The following is a 23,408-nucleotide window of genomic DNA, read 5'->3' as shown; positions in this document are numbered from 1 at the left end:
CTCTCCTCAACCTACAGGGGGGCAGGAAGGGGTTAAGATTCTGCTCTCTCTCCTCAACCTACAAGGGACAGGTAGCAGGGATATGGAGAGGAAAGGGTTAACTCCTCTAAGACTGAAAAAAGACCACAAGTAATGTGGTGTCCAGGATGACTTTCTTCTGTAGTCGATCAATCGATCAATCAACAGTACTGACCTTCTTGCTGAGCTCCAGGCGGTCAGCTGACTCTCTAATGTGCCTCTTCCTGCTCTTCTTCTCCACGGTAATCGTCTCCATTGAGCTGGTCTCCAGGGAGAACAGGTTCCTCATGGCAACATGCCCCACCCCCTCCTCCTTCACTTCTTCCTGGACCTCAACTAGGCCCCGGGCAAACTCATGGCTACAGACAAAACAGACAACAGACACAGTTGAAACTCATGGATACAGACACCACAGCAGACAACAACAGACACTGTTCAAACTCGTAGCACGCGCTCCAGCAGGTATATCTCACTGGTCAAAGCCAATTCATACTTTGGCCGCCTTTCCTATCTCTACTTGCACATTCATCTTCTCCATTCAAGTGTTTAATTGCTATATTGTAATTACTTTCGCCACCATGGCCTATTTATTGCCTTACTACCTCCCTTATCTGACGTCATAGGCACTCACTGTATATACAGTGCCTTGCGAAAGTATTCGGCCCCCTTGAACTTTGCGACCTTTTGCCACATTTCAGGCTTCAAACATAAAGATATAAAACTGTATTTTTTGTGAAGAATCAACAACAAGTGGGACACAATTATGAAGTGGAACGATATTTATTGGATATTTCAAACTTTTTTAACAAATCAAAAACTGAAAAATTGGGCGTGCAAAATTATGCTAATGCGAGTGTAGCGAAATTCTTGTGCTTCTAGTTCCGACAATACAGTAATAACCAACGAGTAATCTAACCTAACAATCACACAACAACTACCTTATACACACAAGTGTAAAGGGATGAAGAATATGTACATAAAGATACATGAAGGAGTGATTGGTACAGAACGGCATAGGCAAGATGCAGTAGATGGTATCGAGTACAGTATATACATATGAGATAAGTAAGGTAGGGTATGTAAAAATATAAAAGTGGCATTGTAGTGTAGTGTATTACATAAAGATGGCAAGATGCAGTAGATGATATATTGTACAGTATATACATATGAGATGAGTAATGTAGGGTATGTAAACATTATTGTTATTATTGTTGTCCTTGAAGATCTTTATGGCCTTCCTGTGACATCGGGTGGTGTAGATGTCCTGGAGGGCAGGTAGTTTGCCCCCGGTGATGCGTTGTGCAGACCTCACTACCCTCTGGAGAGCCTTACGGTTGTGGGCGGAGCAGTTGTCGTACCAGGTGGTGATACAGGATGCTCTCGGGCCTCCCGGGTGGCGCAGTGGTTAAGGGCGCTGTACTGCAGCGCTAGGTGTACCACCAGAGACTCTGGGTTCGTGCCCAGGCTCTGTCGTAACCGGCCGCGACCGGGAGGTCCGTGGGGCGACGCACAATTGGCCTAGTGTCGTCCGGGTTAGGGAGGGTTTGGCCGGTAGGGATATCCTTGTCTCATCGCGCACCAGCGACTCTTGTGGCGGGCCGGGCGCAGTGTGCGCTAACCAAGGTTACCGGGTGCACAGTGTTTCCTCCGACACATTGGTGCGGCTGGCTTCCGGGTTGGATGCGCACTGTGTTAAGAAGCAGTGCGGCTTGGTTGGGTTGTGTATCGGAGTACGCATGACTTTCAACCTTCGTCTCTCCCGAGCCCGTACAGGAGTTGTAGCGATGAGACAAGATAGTAGCTACTAACAATTGGATACCACAAAATTGGGGAGAAAAAGGGGTATAAAAAAAAGACAAATTTAAATAAATAAAATGTTTTAAAGGATGCTCTCGATTGTGCATCTGTAGAAGTTTGTGAGTGCTTTTGGTGACAAGCCGAATTTCTTCAGCCTCCTGAGGTGGAAGAGGCGCTGCTGCACCTTCTTCACCACGCTGTCTGTGTGGGTGAACCAATTCAGTTTGTCCGTGATGTGTACGCCGAGGATCTTAAAACTTACTACACACAGTCGTGTGTATATTCAATCAATCCTTATCCCAGTCTGCTGTTCCCACATGCTTCAAGAGGGCCACCATTGTACCTGTACCCAAGAAAGCTAAGGTAACTGACAACTACCGCCCCGTAGCACTCACTTCCGTCATTATGAAGTGCTTTGAGAGTCTAGTCAAGTACATACTGTACTCTATATCATCGACTGCATCCTTATGTAATACATGTATCACTAGCCACTTTAACTATGCCACTTTGTTTACATACTCATCTCATATGTATATACTGTACTCAATACCATCTACTGTATCTTGCCTATGCTGCTCTGTACCATCACTCATTCATATATCCTTATGTACATATTCTTTATCCCCTTACACTGTGTATAAGACAGTAGTTTTGGAATTGTTAGTTAGATTACTTGTTGGTTATTACTGCATTGTCGGAACTAGAAGCACAAGCATTTCGCTACACTCGCATTAACATCTGCTAACCATGTGTATGTGACAAATAAAATTTGATTTGATTTGATTTGATTTGACCTTCACCCTCCCCACTGAAGCACCTCACATAGTCAATTGTTTATCAAATACAGAGTACTCTGAAATTGTTACCTTCACATTGCCAAGACATCATCATCCCTCAATAACTTCAAGTGAAGACTGACGAACCAAACCTGATGAACCAAACTACTCATTAATCCCCTCCATGAAGACTGGGGTTCAGCCTGATGAACCAAACTACTCAGTAATCTCCTCCATATAGCCCAACTTTCACACACTCACATCCACAAACACACACACATTTAAACAAAACTTATACTGTTTATTTTTTGTGATTGCTGATCAGTTAATTTTTACATTTATTATTAGTGGGTTTTGTTATGTGTTTTAACAAACCTTTTTTATTTTTGTACTTACCGAATGTATTTATTTAGTATGTTGTGCTTCCAACCACCTGCACACCGTTTATTTATTCATTTTTATCTGTATTGTTGTTGACCACTTGTTTTCTTTGGTACAAATAAATTAAACTAAACCTGAACATCCCCTAGTTAAATAAAGGTTAAACGTGTATTTATTTTTTTATCCCCAAACTCATGGCTAAACAACAGGCACATATTGTATCATTCAGTGTAAATGTCTATCTGAAACATATCAATGTTACTACGTTTTATCCCAGTCTCCCCACCTGGTCCTGAAGACAGGAACTATGTATCCAATGACATCGTTGGTGTCAGGGTCCATGGCCAGGTACTTCTTGACTCTCGGCGGCAGCAGCTGGCTAGGTATGAACTCCGACCTCTTCTCTGATTCGACAAAACTCTGCTGCACTCTGACGGGGGTAGATAAGGTGAGAGAGAGAGAGAGAGAGAGAGAGAGAGAGAGAGAGAGAGAGAGAGAGAGAGAGAGAGACAGAGAGAGAGAGAGACAGAGAGAGAGAGAGAGAGAGTCAGAGCTTTACAATTCTTTAACACCGAGTAGTTGTGTCATAGCAACAGTAGTTGTGTCATAGCTACTGATGTTCTACCTGGATGTACCTTGACAGTAACAGTTACTACTGAGATAGATGTAAGAATGGAAAGTTACCAGTGTCACTAAACAAATACATATGTGAAGATATACTGATAGTGGAACCTAGTCCAGTGAACAGCAGAAATAACTGACATGATCCTGACACACACAATAACAACATGCAAACAACAGACAAAATAGATAAAGATACACCAGATACCACAGACACATTAGAAACCAAAGATAAACCAGACCCAACATATATAACTGACACCACAGATATACCAGAACTAAAAGATATACCAGACACCACAGATATACCAGACCTAAAAGATATACCAGACACCACAGATATACCAGACCTAAAAGATATACCAGACACCACAGATACACCAGACACCATAGATACACCAGACACCATAGATACACCAGACACCACAGATACATCAGCCTCTCACACCTCCATTTGTCTGTTTGGTGTTTTGAATGAGACCGAGGAAAGGAAAGGAACTGTTGGAGAGCTGGAGTAGAGTTCAGCAGTGGGAGAGTTCACATGATTGGAAGAGTTTGTATTAAACACTAACAGCTGGAGGAACTACAGATTCACACTGATCATTCAGCTGGAGGAACTACAGATTCACACTGATCATTCAGCTGGAGGAACTACAGATTCACACTGATCATTCAGCTGGAGGAACTACAGATTCACACTGATCATTCAGCTGGAGGAACTACAGATTCACACTGATCATTCAGCTGGAGGATCTACAGATTCACACTGATCATTCAGCTGGAGGAACTACAGATTCACACTGATCATTCAGCTCCATTTGTCATTCAGCTTACAGATTCACACTGATCATTCAGCTGGAGGAACTACAGATTCACATGATCATTCAGCTGGAGGAACTACAGATTCACACTGATCATTCAGCTGGAGGAACTACAGATTCACACTGATCATTCAGCTGGAGGAACTACAGATTCACACTGATCATTCAGCTGGAGGAACTACAGATTCACACTGATCATTCAGCTGGAGGAACTACAGATTCACACTGATCATTCAGCTGGAGGAACTACAGATTCACACTGATCATTCAGCTGGAGGATCTACAGATTCACACTGATCATTCAGCTGGAGGAACTACAGATTCACACTGATCATTCAGCTGGAGGAACTACAGATTCACACTGATCATTCAGCTGGAGGAACTACAGATTCACACTGATCATTCAGCTGGAGGAACTACAGATTCACACTGATCATTCAGCTGGAGGAACTACAGATTCACACTGATCATTCAGCTGGAGGAACTACAGATTCACACTGATCATTCAGCTGGAGGATCTACAGATTCACACTGATCATTCAGCTGGAGGAACTACAGATTCACACTGATCATTCAGCTGGAGGAACTACAGATTCACACTGATCATTCAGCTGGAGGAACTACAGATTCACACTGATCATCAGCTGGAGGAACTACAGATTCACACTGATCATTCAGCTGGAGGAACTACAGATTCACACTGATCATTCAGCTGGAGGAACTACAGATTCACACTGATCATTCAGCTGGAGGAACTCAGATTCACACTGATCATTCAGCTGGAGGAACTACAGATTCACACTGATCATTCAGCTGGAGGAGATTCACACTGATCATTCAGCTGGAGGAACTACAGATTCACACTGATCATTCAGCTGGAGGATCTACAGGATCATTCAGCTGGAGGAACTACAGATTCACACTGATCATTCAGCTGGAGGAACTACAGATTCACACTGATCATTCAGCTGGAGGAACTACAGATTCACACTGATCATTCAGCTGGAGGAACTACAGATTCACACTGATCATTCAGCTGGAGGAACTACAGATTCACACTGATCATTCAGCTGGAGGATCTACAGATTCACACTGATCATTCAGCTGGAGGATCTACAGATTCACACTGATCATTCAGCTGGAGGAACTACAGATTCACACTGATCATTCAGCTGGAGGAACTACAGATTCACACTGATCATTCAGCTGGAGGATCTACAGATTCACACTGATCATTCAGCTGGAGGAACTACAGATTCACACTGATCATTCAGCTGGAGGAACTACAGATTCACACTGATCATTCAGCTGGAGGAACTACAGATTCACACTGATCATTCAGCTGGAGGAACTACAGATTCACACTTGATCATTCAGCTGGAGGATCTACAGATTCACACTGATCATTCAGCTGGAGGAACTAAAGATTCACACTGATCATTCAGCTGGAGGAACTACAGATTCACACTGAACATTCAGCTGAGGAACACCACACTCCAAAAGGGGTTTTAGGCTGTCCCCATAGGAGAACCCTTTTTGGTTCAAGGGATAACCCCTTTTTTGTTCCACTTAGAACCTCCGTGGAAAGGGTCCTACATGGAACCCAAAAGGGTTCTTCAAAGGGTTCCCTTATTGGGAGAGCCAAAGAAACCCTTAAGGTTCTAGATCACACGTTTTCTCTAAGAGTGCAGTACAGAGAGCAGGAAAATTACACTATTATAATTATGATTAAGCCTCTAACGGCACATAAAATACATAGCTACAAGCTAAAGTTTAGAATCCCAAGACTAAAGATTCAGGTCTGTTCAGTGAGCATTCCACCAAGGCACCACCAAAGCTTTTTATTATTAAACTGTTCCTGTACAGGCCAGCCAACATCAATGTCATTATTAACAGTAAAAAATAATGTCCCAATAGTAGTCATTGAGTCGTTTTCCTCTCAAGCAGACGCGAAGAAAAGCATTCAGCAGGGTCCCTCAGCCTACAGCATGTGTCCAAAATGGAGCCTTCAAACTACTGCATTTCTCCAACAGGGCGCCTTCAGTCTGGTCCTCCAGCCTACAGCAGGTCTCCAACATGGAGCCCTCGGCCTACATCATGTCTTAAACATGGAGCCCTCAGCCTACATCATGTCTTAAACATGGAGCTCTCAGCCTACATCATGTCTTAAACATGGAGCCCTCAGCCTACATCATGTCTTAAACATGGAGCCCTCAGCCTACATCATGTCTTAAACATGGAGCTCTCAGCCTACATCATGTCTTAAACATGGAGCCCTCAGCCTACATCATGTCTTAAACATGGAGCTCTCAGCCTACATCATGTCTTAAACATGGAGCCCTCAGCCTACATCATGTCTTAAACATGGAGCTCTCAGCCTACATCTGGTCCTTCAGCATGTCTCCAACATGGACCTTCAGCATGTCTCCAACATGGAGTCCTTCAGCCTACAGCATCTCCAACATGGAGCCTTCAGTCTGGTCCTCCAGCCTACAGCATGTTTCCAACATGAAGCCTTCAGCCTGGTCCTTCAGCCTACAGCATGTCTCCAACATGAAGCCTTCAGTCTGGTCCTTCAGCCTACAGCATGTCTCCAACATGAAGCCTTCAGCCTGGTCCTTCAGCCTACAGCATGTCTCCAACATGAAGCCTTTAGCCTGGTCCTTCAGCCTACAGCATGTCTCCAACATGGAGCCTGCTGACCATGTGTCTACAGAACAGTGTGATATTGTACCACAGGTTACTAAACTAACATTTCAAATTATTGTAAGATGGTCATGCCATGGATCATGTCTCTATTTGACTTGGAATTTTTGGATCCCTTTTGGTATTAACCTTTTTTATTTAGTCCACAGAAACACATTTAATAACACATTCATAAACGGCAAAAAAGACAGTCGAAAAATAAATCACAGGGAATAAGGTTTGAAGAATCTATTTATTTTACACACATTTAAACCCTTATTTTTGGTGGCACAAACCTACCGCCATACTTCAATGTGTTTGTATGTCTTACTTTCAGGTGAGTCCTGTGTCAGGTGTGGTGGTCGTAGAGCAGAACAGAGAACACCATGGTGTTCATGAGACTCTTCCCTTTCCATAGAGTGGTCACTCCATAGGTCAAACCGATGTTTTCATGTCTCATAGTCTAACAAACACTGCTGTACATCTCCAGCTGTTTGTACTTCCGGCGCCGACAGAGATGGCCGCCTCGCTTCGCGTTCCTAGGAAACTATGCAGTTTTTTGTTTTTTTACGTGTTAATTCTTACACTAGTACCCCAGGTCATCTTAGGTTTCTTTACATACAGCCGACAAGAACTACTGAATATAAGATCAGCGTCAACTCACCATCAGTACGACCAAGAATATGTTTTTCACGACGCGGATCCTGTGTTCTGCCTTACAACCAGTGTAACCGAGTGGATCACATGCAGCGACCAAAAAAAAAAAAAAACGACTCAGAAAAAGAGGGAAACGAAGCGGTCTTCTGGTCAGACTCCGGAGACGGGCACATCGTGCACCACTCCCTAGCATTCTTCTTGCCAATGTCCAGTCTCTTGACAACAAGGTTGATGAAATCCGAGCAAGGGTAGCATTCCAGAGGGACATCAGAGACTGTAACGTTCTCTGCTTCACGGAAACATGGCTAACTGGAGAGACGCAATCCGAAGCGGTGCAGCCAGCGGGTTTCTCCACGCATCGCGCCGACAGAAACAAACATCTTTCTGGTAAGAAGAGGGGCGGGGGCGTATGTCTTATGGCCAACGTGACATGGTGTGATGAAAGAAACATACAGGAACTCAAATCCTTCTGTTCACCTGATTTAGAATTCCTCACAATCAAATGTAGACCGCATTATCTACCAAGAGAATTCTCTTCGATTATAATCACAGCCGTATATATCCCCCCCCAAGCAGACACATCGATGGCTCTGAACAAACTTTATTTAACTCTCTGCAAACTGGAAACGATTTATCCGGAGGCTGCATTCATTGTAGCTGGGGATTTTAACAAGGCTAATCTGAAAACAAGACTCCCTAAATTTTATCAGCATATCGATTGCGCAACCAGGGGTGGAAAGACCCTGGATCATTGTTACTCTAACTTCCGCGACGCATATAAGGCCCTGCCCCGCCCCCTTTCGGAAAAGCTGACCACGACTCCATTTTGTTGATCCCTGCCTACAGACAGAAACTAAAACAAGAAGCTCCCACGCTGAGGTCTGTCCAACGCTGGTCCGACCAAGCTGACTCCACACTCCAAGACTGCTTCCATCACGTGGACTGGGAGATGTTTCGTATTGCGTCAGACAACAACATTGACGAATACGCTGATACGGTGTGCGAGTTCATTAGAACGTGCGTTGAAGATGTCGTTCCCATAGCAACGATTAAAACATTCCCTAACCAGAAACCGTGGATTGATGGCAGCATTCGTGTGAAACTGAAGGCACGAACCACTGCTTTTAATCAGGGCAAGGTGTCTGGTAACATGGCTGAATACAAACAGTGCAGCTATTCCCTCCGCAAGGCTATCAAACAAGCTAAGCGCCAGTACAGAGACAAAGTAGAATCTCAATTCAACGGCTCAGACACAAGAGGTATGTGGCAGGGTCTACAGTCAATCACGGACTACAGGAAGAAACCCAGCCCAGTCACGGACCAGGATGTCTTGCTCCCAGGCAGACTAAATAACTTTTTGCCCGCTTTGAGGACAATACAGTGCCACTGACACGGCCTGCAACGGAAACATGCGGTCTCTCCTTCACTGCAGCCGAAGTGAGTAAGACATTTAAACGTGTTAACCCTCGCAAGGCTGCAGGCCCAGACGGCATCCCCAGCCGCGCCCTCAGAGCATGCGCAGACCAGCTGGCCGGTGTGTTTCCGGACATATTCAATCAATCCCTATACCAGTCTGCTGTTCCCACATGCTTCAAGAGGGCCACCATTGTTCCTGTTCCCAAGAAAGCTAAGGTAACTGAGCTAAACGACTACCGCCCCGTAGCACTCACATCCGTCATCATGAAGTGCTTTGAGAGACTAGTCAAGGACCATATCACCTCCACCCTACCTGACACCCTTGACCCACTCCAATTTGCTTACCGCCCAAATAGGTCCACAGACGACGATGCAATCTCAACCACACTGCACACTGCCCTAACCCATCTGGACAAGAGGAATACCTATGTGAGAATGCTGTTCATCGACTACAGCTCGGCATTCAACACCATAGTACCCTCCAAGCTCGTCATCAAGCTCGAGACCCTGGGTCTCGACCCCGCCCTGTGCAACTGGGTACTGGACTTCCTGACGGGCCGCCCCCAGGTGGTGAGGGTAGGCAACAACATCTCCTCCCCGCTGATCCTCAACACTGGGGCCCCACAAGGGTGCGTTCTGAGCCCTCTCCTGTACTCCCTGTTCACCCACGACTGCGTGGCCATGCACGCCTCCAACTCAATCATCAAGTTTGCGGACGACACAACAGTGGTAGGCTTGATTACCAACAACGACGAGACGGCCTACAGGGAGGAGGTGAGGGCCCTCGGAGTGTGGTGTCAGGAAAATAACCTCACACTCAACGTCAACAAAACTAAGGAGATGATTGTGGACTTCAGGAAACAGCAGAGGGAACACCCCCATCCACATCGATGGAACAGTAGTGGAGAGGGTAGCAAGTTTTAAGTTCCTCGGCATACACATCACAGACAAACTGAATTGGTCCACTCACACAGACAGCATCGTGAGGAAGGCGCAGCAGCGCCTCTTCAACCTCAGGAGGCTGAAGAAATTCGGCTTGTCACCAAAAGCACTCACAAACTTCTACAGATGCACAATCGAGAGCATCCTGGCGGGCTGTATCACCGCCTGGTATGGCAACTGCACCGCCCTCAACCGTAAGGCTCTCCAGAGGGTAGTGAGGTCTGCACAACGCATCACCGGGGGCAAACTACCTGCCCTCCAGGACACCTACACCACCCGATGCTACAGGAAGGCCATAAAGATCATCAAGGACATCAACCACCCGAGCCACTGCCTGTTCACCCCGCTGTCATCCAGAAGGCGAGGTCAGTACAGGTGCATCAAAGCTGGGACCGAGAGACTGAAAAACAGCTTCTATCTCAAGGCCATCAGACTGTTAAACAGCCACCACTAACATTGAGTGGCTACTGCCAACACACTGTCAATGACACTGACTCTACTCCAGCCACTTTAATCATGGGAATCGATGGGAAATGATGTAAATATATCACTAGCCACTTTAAACAATGCTACCTTATATAATGTTACTTACCCTACATTGTTCATCTCATATGCATACGTTGATACTGTACTCTATATCATCGACTGCATCCTTATGTAATACATGTATCACTAGCCACTTTAACTATGCCACTTGGTTTACATACTTATCTCATATGTATATACTGTACTCGATATCATCTACTGTATCTTGCCTATGCTGCTCTGTACCATCACTCATTCATATATCCTTATGTACATATTCTTTATCCCCTTACACTGTGTATGACAGTAGTTTTTTTTGGAATTGTTAGTTAGATTACTTGCTCGTTATTACTGCATTGTCGGAACTAGAAGCACAAGCATTTCGCTACACTCGCATTAACATCTGCTAACCATGTGTATGTGACAAATACAATTTGATTTGATTTGATTTGATTTGATTTGTAGCTCGGCCACCTTCCACCGCAGATACGGAAGGCCAACACACCCAGTTATCTCTATCTTAAACTGATCCATTATTATTATTATATTACTTAGATTGAGGCAAGGGTGCCAACAGAGCATATTTACTCCAGACATACAAGTCAGCAGTCAGTCAAGACATACAAACACATTGAAGTATGGCGGTAGGTTTGTGCCATCTTTAGTCGTATTAGAACAACAGTCACTTCACCACACCAAGACTGTTACAGCCAGGACATAAATTAATCCCGCGGATAGATTATAAATGATCAAACAGCAGAGGAGAAGAGCAGTAGAGAGGTGGCACAGTCCTCCTCATCCTCCTGTTCTTACCCTATGGTGCTGTGCTGGATTCTCTTGTGGGCAGCATATGACAGCTGACTAAAAGAGGAGCGAGAGCTGTGATGGCTGATGCTCTCATGCTGCTGCTTCTTGTCACTGTGGTGGTGGTGCTGTTTCACGTGGAACGATGCAGACATCCTGACTGGCTGGCTGATAAGTTCAGACTCCAGGCTCCCCGCCACACGCTAAGTTCAATCAGAACAGGATTTGAATCTACTCAGTGTAAATAAGTCTGTAAAACATTCTGATTATGGTTATGATGGGGTTATGTTATAGTTGTTTTAGTTCAAGCTTGCAGTTAAATATGTCAATTTATGATTAAATGGTTTTAATTGATGTTATTATTGATTGACAACTAAATATAACAGTTCTAGATTAGTTCACAGTGTATTCAAATGGCAAAGCTGTTATTAAAAGAATCTGATTGGAATAGCCAAGTTCACAATTAATTTAATCTTTACTAGTAGGCTACATTGTGTCTTTAACGAATTGACTTCTTCTCCTCCTCCAGACTAACAATCACTTCAGTCTTCAGTCTGGAAACTGGAAACTGAGATAGACTAAAGTGCTATTCCAGAGTAGATTTTGAGCCAGACTGACACTGGAAAGGCTGAGCCCCATCAGGTGTCATGGGCGGGATATGCCTACCCAGGGTGAGTAAGGGTATGAAAAGGCCTACCCAGGGTGAGTAAGGGTATGGATAGGCCTACCCAGGGTGAGTAAGGGTATGGATAGGCCTACCCAGGGTGAGTAAGGGTATGAAAAGGTCAACCCAGGGTGGGTATGGGTATGGATAGGGCTACCCTGGGAGGGTAAGGGTAGACTGATGCTCTGGTAGTAAGCCTATGGGAAACTGGGTCATGTGCTCCTATGGGAAACTGGGCCATGTGCTCCTATGGGAAACTGGGGCATGTGCTCCTATGGGAAACTGGGGCATGTGCTCCTATGGGAAACTGGGGCATGTGCTCCTATGGGAAACTGGGGCATGTGCTCCTATGGGAAACTGGGGCATGTGCTCCTCTAGCATTTTATTTAATACATTTGTTAATTTGATTGTTGACAAACAAAACAAAAGAGTATTGGGCAACTAAATAGACCCCATCTGCTGTAGTAGACAACCAACCCATGATCAGATCATTAAAGACACTACAGAAATACTGTGGAGGTCTGTCTGACAGGGTGCAATCACTAGCATGTACACTACACTTCCACACACTGCTAGCTGATGAAATGAATGGGCATCTGTCAGAAAAGTCTTTTTAAACCTTCCACTATGTGTATTTCATACATGCATCATCTTCGACCAGAATTACTGTCTTACCTCAATTCGCCACCAAATCCCTAGTTAGAAAGCAACTGTTTTCTTGAAGCTGTGCCAGTGCCATTTTCCCTACATTTCCCCCAACGTGGGCCAGTCCCCTATCAATTTGAGTTCTAGCCAATAAGCTTCAGCCCCTCGCATTTGAGTGTCACCTAGCAAGAGACCTGCCCAGCGTTATCCAATGAGGTTGCAGGGCGGGCCCAAAAGCTCAGTGGACACAGCAGAGAGAGAGAGAGAGTAATGACGTGGTGCACATATCTGCACATATGTGATGTAGACGGCTATTTCCATGAACCACTTTTGGCTTGTGAGTGCTACTTTCAGAACTACTGGCTAAAAAGTACCAGAGAATCTCTTTAGGATGTCTAAAGATGCTATGTAACATGACTTAAGGTAGGCCTCTGGGCCCTTATTCTAAAATTAGGTCTCCATGCACTATCCAACTGCACATATGAACTCAGTCTTAGTACCATTATGAGAGTTAGTCAATAAAAACATATGAACTCAGTCTTAGTACCATTATGAGAGTTAGTCAATAAAAACATATGAAAATTAAATGAATACATTGGAAGGTAAGTTAGTTTCCTCAGAATTGTTATGTTAGCTACATTCATCAAATGAAACAATACTGGGACAACCAAGTATTAGTGAAGGTGACATTAATGTAACTTAATAATAAATGATATACATTCAGGCCTATGGTAATAAATATAGTCCTCAATAGCCTAGATATAGGCCTACTATTATCCATTAGACAAAATATGCTAAATATAGATTGGAGTTTAATTTCATTATACAAAAGCATATGAATTAAAACCATTTTCACTCACCAAAACTGAAAATCTTTCAATCGTTGAAACCAACAGGACAGGGGGTGCAACTCCAAAAGTATCCAAAGCAAGTCCTAAACCAGGCAGAACAGCAATGGGAGTGGAGGGGACAGGACGAGCAGCGGCCACAGAACTAAAATAATGCTGCCACTCGGCAGAATTCTGAAGACACCGTCAGGACCTTTTAAGGGACCACCATCAGGAGGCACGGTAAATATAGCAGAGAGGGGAAGGGGGAGGGGGAGGGGGGGGGGGGGGAGGGGAAGGGAGGGAGAGAGACAGCAACACAATTAGACCCAACCAAATCATGAGAAAACAAAAAGATAATTACTTGACACATTGTAAAGAATTAAGAAAAAAACAGAGCAAACTAGAATTCTACTTGGCCCTAAACAGCGAGCACATAGTGGCAGAATACCTGACCACTGTGACTGACCCAAACTTAAGGAAAGCTTTGACTATGTACAGACTCAGTGAGCATAGCCTTGCTATTGAGAAAGGCCGCCGCAGCGGACTGAGTCTGTACATAACCTGTCTTCTCTTGAGAGGAAAGCTTTGACTATGTACAGACTCAGTGAGCATAGCCTTGCTATTGAGAAAGGCCGCCGCAGCGGACTGAGTCTGTACATAACCTATCTTCTCTTGAGAGGAAAGCTTTGACTATGTGCACACCGCCCACGAAATGAGGTGGAAACTGAGCTGCACTTCCTAACCTCCTGCCAAATGTATGACAATATTAGAGACACATATTTCCATCAGATTACACAGATCCACAAAAAAACAACCCATTATCTATTGGGTGAAATACCACAGTGTGCCATCACAGCAGCAAGATTTGTGACCTGTTGTCACAAGAAAATCAAATCAAATCAAATTTTATTTGTCACATACACATGGTTAGCAGATGTTAATGCGAGTGTAGCGAAATGCTTGTGCTTCTAGTTCCGACAATGCAGTAATAACCAACAAGTAATCTAACTAACAATTCCAAAACTACTGTCTTATACACAGTGTAAGGGGATAAAGAATATGTACATAAGGATATATGAATGAGTGATGGTACAGAGCAGCATAGGCAAGATACAGTAGATGATATCGAGTACAGTATATACATATGAGATGAGTATGTAAACAAAGTGGCATAGTTAAAGTGGCTAGTGATACATGTATTACATAAGGATGCAGTCGATGATATAGAGTACAGTGTATACGTATGCATATGAGATGAATAATGTAGGGTAAGTAACATTATATAAGGTAGCATTGTTTAAAGTGGCTAGTGATATATTTACATCATTTCCCATCAATTCCCATTATTAAAGTGGCTGGAGTTGAGTCAGTGTCATTGTCAGTGTGTTGGCAGCAGCCACTCAATGTTAGTGGTGGCTGTTTAACAGTCTGATGGCCTTGAGATAGAAGCTGTTTTTCAGTCTCTCGGTCCCAGCTTTGATGCACCTGTACTGACCTCGCCTTCTGGATGATAGCGGGGTGAACAGGCAGTGGCTCGGGTGGTTGATGTCCTTGATGATCTTTATGGCCTTCCTGTAACATCGGGTGGTGTAGGTGTCCTGGAGGGCAGGTAGTTTGCCCCCGGTGATGCGTTGTGCAGACCTCACTACCCTCTGGAGAGCCTTACGGTTGAGGGCGGAGCAGTTGCCGTACCAGGCGGTGATACAGCCCGCCAGGATGCTCTCGATTGTGCATCTGTAGAAGTTTGTGAGTGCTTTTGGTGACAAGCCGAATTTCTTCAGCCTCCTGAGGTTGAAGAGGCGCTGCTGCGCCTTCTTCACGATGCTGTCTGTGTGAGTGGACCAATTCAGTTTGTCTGTGATGTGTATGCCGAGGAACTTAAAACTTGCTACCCTCTCCACTACTGTTCCATCGATGTGGATAGGGGGGTGTTCCCTCTGCTGTTTCCTGAAGTCCACAATCATCTCCTTAGTTTTGTTGACGTTGAGTGTGAGGTTATTTTCCTGACACCACACTCCGAGGGCCCTCACCTCCTCCCTGTAGGCCGTCTCGTCATTGTTGGTAATCAAGCCTACCACTGTTGTGTCATCCGCAAACTTGATGATTGAGTTGGAGGCGTGCGTGGCCACGCAGTCGTGGGTGAACAGGGAGTACAGGAGAGGGCTCAGAACGCACCCTTGTGGGGCCCCAGTGTTGAGGATCAGCGGGGAGGAGATGTTGTTGCCTACCCTCACCACCTGGGGACGGCCCGTCAGGAAGTCCAGTACCCAGTTGCACAGGGCGGGGTCGAGACCCAGGGTCTCGAGCTTGATGACGAGCTTGGAGGGTACTATGGTGTTGAATGCCGAGCTGTAGTCGATGAACAGCATTCTCACATAGGTATTCCTCTTGTCCAGATGGGTTAGGGCAGTGTGCAGTGTGGTTGAGATTGCATCGTCTGTGGACCTATTTGGGCGGTAAGAAAATTGGAGTGGGTCTAGGGTGTCAGGTAGGGTGGAGGTGATATGGTCCTTGACTAGTCTCTCAAAGCACTTCATGATGACGAATGTGAGTGCCACGGGGCGGTAGTCGTTTAGCTCAGTTACCTTAGCTTTCTTGGGAACAGGAACAATGGTGGCCCTCTTGAAGCATGTGGGAACAGCAGACTGGTATAGGGATTGATTGAATATGTCCGTAAACACACCGGCCAGCTCGTCTGCGCATGCTCTGAGGGCGCGGCTGGGGATGCCGTCTGGGCCTGCAGCCTTGCGAGGGTTAACACGTTTAAATGTCTTACTCACCTCGGCTGCAGTGAAGGAGAGACCGCATGTTTTCGTTGCAGGCCGTGTCAGTGGCACTGTATTGTCCTCAAAGCGGGCAAAAAGTTATTTAGTCTGCCTGGGAGCAAGACATCCTGGTCCGTGACTGGGCTGGATTTCTTCCTGTAGTCCGTGATTGACTGTAGACCCTGCCACATGCCTCTTGTGTCTGAGCCGTTGAATTGAGATTCTACTTTGTCTCTGTACTGACGCTTAGCTTGTTTGATAGCCTTGCGGAGGGAATAGCTGCACTGTTTGTATTCGGTCATGTTACCAGACACCTTGCCCTGATTAAAAGCAGTGGTTCGCGCTTTCAGTTTCACACGAATGCTGCCATCAATCCACGGTTTCTGGTTAGGGAATGTTTTAATCGTTGCTATGGGAACGACATCTTCAATGCACGTTCTAATGAACTCGCACACCGAATCAGCGTATTCGTCAATATTGTTATCTGACGCAATACGAAACATGTCCCAGTCCACGTGATGGAAGCAGTCTTGGAGTGTGGAGTCAGCTTGGTCGGACCAGCGTTGGACAGACCTCAGCGTGGGAGCCTCTTGTTTTAGTTTCTGTCTGTAGGCAGGGATCAACAAAATGGAGTCGTGGTCAGCTTTTCCGAAAGGGGGGCGAGGCAGGGCCTTATATGCGTTGCGGAAGTTAGAGTAACAATGATCCAAGGTCTTTCCACCCCTGGTTGCGCAATCGATATGCTGATAAAATTTAGGGAGTCTTGTTTTCAGATTAGCCTTGTTAAAATCCCCAGCTACAATGAATGCAGCCTCCGGATAAATCGTTTCCAGTTTGCAGAGTGTTAAATAAAGTTCGTTCAGAGCCATCGATGTGTCTGCTTGGGGGGGGGGATATATACGGCTGTGATTATATTTGAAGAGAATTCTCTTGGTAGATAATGCGGTCTACAACCTGTCTACAACCAGTGAAGAACAAACACCATTTTAAATACAACCCATATTTATGTTTATTTATATTCCCTTTTCTACTTTAACTATTTTCACATCGATAAACACTGCATATATACATGATATGGCATTTGAAATGTCTTAATTCCTTTGGAACTTCTATGAGTGTACAGTTTTGTTTATTTCACTTTTGTTTATTATCTACTTCACTTGCTTTGGCAATGTTAACAAATGTTTCCCATGCTAGTAAAGCCCTTGAATTGAAATTGAAATTGAGAGAGAGACAAGATCAATTCTTCAAACTACTGAGCTGCACACAGTTTGAAAAGCAACATTTGTGGGACACTCAATCTGACTAGCAGGTTAGCGTTCTCCATCATGCTCTGGAGCAGTTCTGCAGGGTGGTCACTAGCTGGCACAGCCACAAAGTCATAACATAACAACTTAACACTAACCTTAACCACACTAGTAACCCTAACCTTAAATTAAGACCAAATAGCTCATATTTGTTTTTATGAATTCTTACAATAAAGCCAATTTGGACCTTTTGCACCTGGTCTATCTAGCGGAAATCGTTCAGTTCTGCCTTCAGGACAAGACGTATCCCACTAAATATCAGCCTGCAACTGGCTGAAGACGGGAAACACCCTGTAACTGAAACTGGTTCATTATGAATGCATCTGATTCTTGTCTCGTTAGCAATTGAGGGGAACCATCGGATGGGGACCTAGTTTAAGTTTAGTTTAATTTATTTTCACCAAAGAAAACAATTGACAAACAATACAGATACAAACTAATACATACACGTTATGCAGGTGTAGTTGAAAGCTCAGGGGCTTGTATAAAAACCACACCACAAAAAAACAATAGAAGTACAAAAATAAAAAAGGATTGTTCAAAGAGATAACAAAACCTACTAATTATACATACATTTATCAGTAAATGTATGCGTGCATGTGAGTGTGTGAGAGTTGGGCTATATACTGAGTAGTTTGGTTCATCAGGCTGACCCCCAGTCTTCATGGAGGGGATTACTGAGTAGTTTGGTTCATCAGACTGACCCCCAGTCTTCATGGTTTATCAGGCTGACCCCCAGTCTTCATGGTTCATCAGGCTGATCCCCAATCTTCATGGTTCATCAGGCTGACCCCCAATCTTCATGGTTTATCAGGCTGACCCCCAGTCTCCATGAAGGAGATGACTGATTAGTTTGGTTCATCAGACTGACCCCCAGTCTTCATGGATCATCAGGTTGACCCCCAGTCTTCATGGTTCATCAGGCTGATCCCCAATCTTCATGGTTCATCAGGCTGACCCCCAATCTTCATGGTTTATCAGGCTGACCCCCAGTCTTCATGGTTCATCAGGCTGATCCCCAGTCTTCATGGTTCATCAGGCTGACCCCCAATCTTCATGGTTTATCAGGCTGACCCCCCGTCTCCATGAAGGAGATTACTGATTAGTTTGGTTCATCAGACTGACCCCCAGTCTTCATGGATCATCAGGTTGACCCCCAGTCTTCATGGTTCATCAGGCTGATCCCTAGTCTTCATGGTTCATCAGGCTGACCCCCAATCTTCATGGATCATCAGGTTGACCCCCAGTCTCCATGAAGGAGATGTAGCAGGCATTAAACAAAGCTACAGCAAAATGTATACTGTGAGATTTCAAAACGTATAAAACCATGATTAGAGAGTCTTACAACAAATACAGCAAAGAGCTGCTGTTTTTATGACTGAGTTCATGTTTACGTTCTCACTCAGCCCTGTCAACACTTTGTATTCAACACTTTTATTAGCCAGACAATGCGCGTTCTTCCTATTTCCACTCAGCACTACAACAAGCACTGCAGCACTAATGAATGAGTTGGAGAGTGTACCTATAGGAATGAATCAGTAGGAGAGTGTACCTATAGGAATGAATGAGTAGGAGAGTGTACCTATCGGAATGAATGAGTAGGAGAGTGTACCTATAGGAATGAATGAGTAGGAGAGTGTACCTATCAGAATGAATGAGTAGGAGAGTGTACCTATAGGAATGAATGAGTAGGAGAGTGTACCTATCGGAATGAATGAGTAGGAGAGTGTACCTATAGGAATGAATGAGTAGGAGAGTGTACCTATCAGAATGAATGAGTAGGAGAGTGTACCTATCGGAATGAATGAGTAGGAGAGTGTTTCTATAGGCTTGTGTTGTTATTATTAGCGTCTTGGGTCTTTTTTTGATATCGAGGAATATTTCACTTTCTCTGTTCATAGGAGTAAACAACATTAATTTGTGCATGACAACCAATACTCGAGTTTACCAAAAAAAAAGGTGTCCCTTTTAGGTCAGTGTTAGCGCAGAGGGATGTTGAGGCGGACCCTCAGTCTGCTGCTTTCTCCTTAAGATACAAAGCATACTGTATTATTTAAATGTATGCTCACTCAGCTATGCCTCAAGTAATATAACAACGGATCTATTACCGGTATGATCATATAGCCTACCTCAAATTTTGAAATATCTTTTTTTTTTTTTTTAAATGGCCCAAACAACAATGCATTGGCAGGTAAATTCAAGCAAAGCCGTGATCATGCTGTGATAATGACAGATGCTTTCTTGAGTTCCTCCGCAAGGCTAAGGTCCTCGAGAACTCCATCTCCATCTCGAACTCCATCTACAGGAGTTTCCTCATGGATATCTACAGCTTACTGCTCAAACCTCATTGCTACAGGACTGTTTTTAATTGGTTAATGTTGCATAGGTATACGTTTTTTTAAGTCATGTTAAAAAGTCTCGGTAGATCTGGGCATTTTGACTCAGAAAGTGATTTTTTTATTTTTTATTTTATTTATTTACCCCTTTTTCTCCCCAATTTCGTGGTATCCAATTGTTGTAGTAGCTACTATTTTGTCTCATCACTACATCTCCCGTACGGGCTCGGGAGAGACGAAGGTTGAAAGTCATGCGTCCTCCATGCGTCCTCCGATACACAACCCAACCAAGCCGCACTGCTTCTTAACACAGCGCGCATCCAACCCGGAAGCCAGCCGCACCAATGTGTCAGAGGAAACACCGTGCACCTGGCAACCTTGGTTAGCGCGCACTGCGCCCGGCCCGCCACAGGAGTCGCTGGTGCGCGATGAGACAAGGACATCCGACCAAGCCCTCCCTAACCCGGACGACGCTAGGCCAATTGTGCGTCGCCCCATGGACCTCCCGGTCGCGGCCGGTTACGACAGAGCCTGGGCACGAACCCAGAGTCTCTGATGGCACAGCTGGCGATGCAGTACAGCGCCCTTAACCACTGCGCCACCCGGGAGGCCCAGAAAGTGATCTTGACTCAGAAAAGGTTGGTGACCACTGTTCTAGAGTTGTCCCTGTTAACACTGTCACCGCAATATTAGCCACTTTCAAAGCAACATACCGAAACAAATGGAACTGTGCAAGAGATTTTGTTGTAGGCACAACGTATTGGAATAGGATTCTATTGCATTGACACACACTATTAAACCAATCTGAGCTGCAGTATCAAATAGCCCATTACAAATAGGCTAAATATGGCACATGAGCGGCCATGAGTAACTCACTTGTGTTGAGATCGAAGAGAGAGCCGCATGTAGCCATGTAACATTTAGTTCATATCCTTTGCTAGTTACTGATTATTATTATTATCAGATCATTTGTAGTCAAAAATGGGCCAGTGGTTGCTTCCTACAAGAGCTCAAAACATGTACTTTTCTAGACATCTTTGAAAAGCCAGTCAGGTAAAGAGCTTTTTTATGTCTTAAAGGGGTGGTGTTGTATTTTGAGAAAGGCTTGAATAAGCCAAGTAGCCAATAGGCAGAAGGTGGAATAATTTCACAATTTTCAGTCACCTCCTTGTCTGATGGACAAGTGGATAAACAGGTGAATGTCAAGCCCTTTATGTTGTTTTTTTTTATCTCATGGAATGTACCCCAAGGCTCGATCCTAGGCCCAACGCGCTTCTCAATTTACATCATCAACATAGCTCTCCCATCCATTATTATGCAGATGACAGTCTTCTGCTGGCCCCTCCCCAGATTTTGTGTTAAACGCTCTACAACAAAGCTTTCTTAGTGTCCAACAAGCTTTCTCTGCCCTTAACATTGTTCTGAACACCTCCAAAACAAAGGTCATGTGGTTGGGTAAGAAGAATGCCCCTCTCCCAACAGGTGTTATTACTACCTCTGAGAGATTAGAGCTTGAGGTAGTCACCTCATACAAGTACTTGGGAGTATGGCTAGATGGTACACTGTCCTTCTCTCAGCATATATCAAAGCTGCAGGCTAAAGTTAAATCTAGACTTGGTTTCCTCTATCGTAATCTCTCCTCTTTCACCCCAGCTGCCAAACTAACCCTGATTCAGATGACCCTCCTACCCATGCTAGATTACGGAGACATTTATTTTATAGATTAGCAAGTAAGGGTACTCTTCCGTGGCTAGATGTTCTTTACCATTCGGCAATCAGAGCTAGCGACTGGAACGAGCTGCAACAAACACTCAAACTGGACAGTTTTATCTCAATCTCTTCATTCAAAGACTCAATCATGGACACTCTTACTGACAGTTGTGGCTGCGTCGCATGATGTATTGTTGTCTCTACCTTCTTGCCCTTTGTGCTGTTGTCTATGCCCATTTATGTTTGTACCATGTTTTGTACAACTACCATGTGTTGCTACCATGCTATGCTGTTGTCTTTATGGTCTCTCTTTATGTGATGTGTGTTTTGGCCTATATTGTTATTTAATTGATTTTTAATCCCAGGCCCCTGTCCCCGCAGGAGTCCTTTTGCCTTTTGGTAGGCCGTCATTGTAAATAAGACATTTGTCCTTAACTGACTTGCCTAGTTAAATAAAGGTTAAAAATCTAAATAAATAAACATTAAAAACCTATTTCCATGTTAAAATATTATGGGATGCATTTTCTCCACTGTTTTTAAATGGTAGGCCACTCTGTTAGACCTACATTATGATCAAATAGCCACAGCAGCCTACTTGACCACTGTTAAAACTAACTTAAAGTGGGTACAGCCTCCGTATTGACAGTAAACGTGCGCTGGAAGTTGCACAGAATGTACACAACATTCAAGTTTTCGCTCAGCATACAGTTCTCAGTGCCTAATACGTTTTGAGGGAACATTGTTTTGGCTGTGTGAAGATACGAATTCCAGAGTATGGTACAGGAACTAGCAACCCTGTAGTTACACCTGTGCCTTAAAGGTCATGACCTCTTGAAAGAGACAATGCTCATATTCTAAGACCTAGAAGTATTTATAGTTTAGCAGTGTTTGCGTGTGTGTGTGTGTGTGTGTGCAGTTGCTGTACCAAATGGTGATGCAGCCGGTTACTCTCAATAGTGCAGCTGGAGAACTTCTTAAGGATCTGAGCGCCATGCAGGGCTGAATTTCCTCCTGAGGTTGAAGAGGCTGTGATGCGCACGCCAAGGAACTTCACGTTTTTGACCCTCTCCCCTGCAGCCCGTCGACGACAATAGGGGCATGCTCCTCCCCGTTTCCTGTAGTCCGTGATCAGCTCCTTGGTTTTACTAACGTTGAATGAGAGGCTGTTCCATTGTGCCAGTGCTCTAATCTCCTCCCTGTAGTTTGTTACCAGGGCTCTAATCTCCTCCCTGTAGTTTGTTACCAGGGCTCTAACCTCCTCCCTGTAGTTTGTTACCAGGGCTCTAACCTCCTCCCTGTAGTTTGTCTCACCACCGTCATTTTGTCTGCCAACTTAATGATGGTGTTGGAGTTGTGCATGGCCACGCAGCCGTGGGTGAACAGGGAGTACGGGAGGGTACTAAGCACCCACCCGAGGTGCCCCCGTGTTGAGGGTCAGCGTGGCAGATGTGTTGTTGCCTACCCTTACCACCAGGGGGCGGCCCATCAGGAAGTCCAGGATCCAGTTGCAGAGGGAGGTAGGTGCTCATACCAAGGGCCTTGAGCTTTAGTGTCAAGCTTGGAGTGGACTATGATGTTGATGAACAGCATTCTCACATAGGTGTTCCTCTTGTCCGGGTGGGATAGGCCTGTGTCCATCGTGCGTGAATGAATGTTTTTGCACCTCTATGTTGTTCCAGAAAATGATCCATCGGGTCATTTGTAATTT

General features: G+C 44.7%; 1 protein-coding gene across 2 annotated transcripts in view; it reads right to left on the bottom strand.

The window, feature by feature from the left end:
* myom1a (myomesin 1a (skelemin)) overlaps positions 1–13,760 on the bottom strand; it is a 78,319-nt gene extending 64,559 nt beyond the window's left edge. Inside the window, exons 1-4 of one of the 2 annotated variants that reach the window (XM_042308388.1) lie at positions 13,613–13,760; positions 11,453–11,646; positions 3,259–3,402; positions 194–377 (exon numbers count right to left, since the gene is read on the bottom strand). In XM_042308388.1, coding sequence (XP_042164322.1) covers positions 194–377; positions 3,259–3,402; positions 11,453–11,598 — 474 coding nt within the window. In that variant the 5' untranslated portion in view covers positions 11,599–11,646; positions 13,613–13,760. The remainder of the gene's footprint in view (positions 1–193; positions 378–3,258; positions 3,403–11,452; positions 11,647–13,612) is intronic. The other variant, XM_042308389.1, reaches the window with a different exon arrangement.
* Positions 13,761–23,408: the final 9,648 nt, after the last annotated feature.

Source organism: Oncorhynchus tshawytscha, linkage group LG28 (assembly GCF_018296145.1).
Source record: "Oncorhynchus tshawytscha isolate Ot180627B linkage group LG28, Otsh_v2.0, whole genome shotgun sequence".
NCBI classification, from domain to species: Eukaryota; Metazoa; Chordata; class Actinopteri; order Salmoniformes; family Salmonidae; genus Oncorhynchus; species Oncorhynchus tshawytscha.
This window is presented reverse-complemented; position numbering and strand designations above follow the sequence as displayed.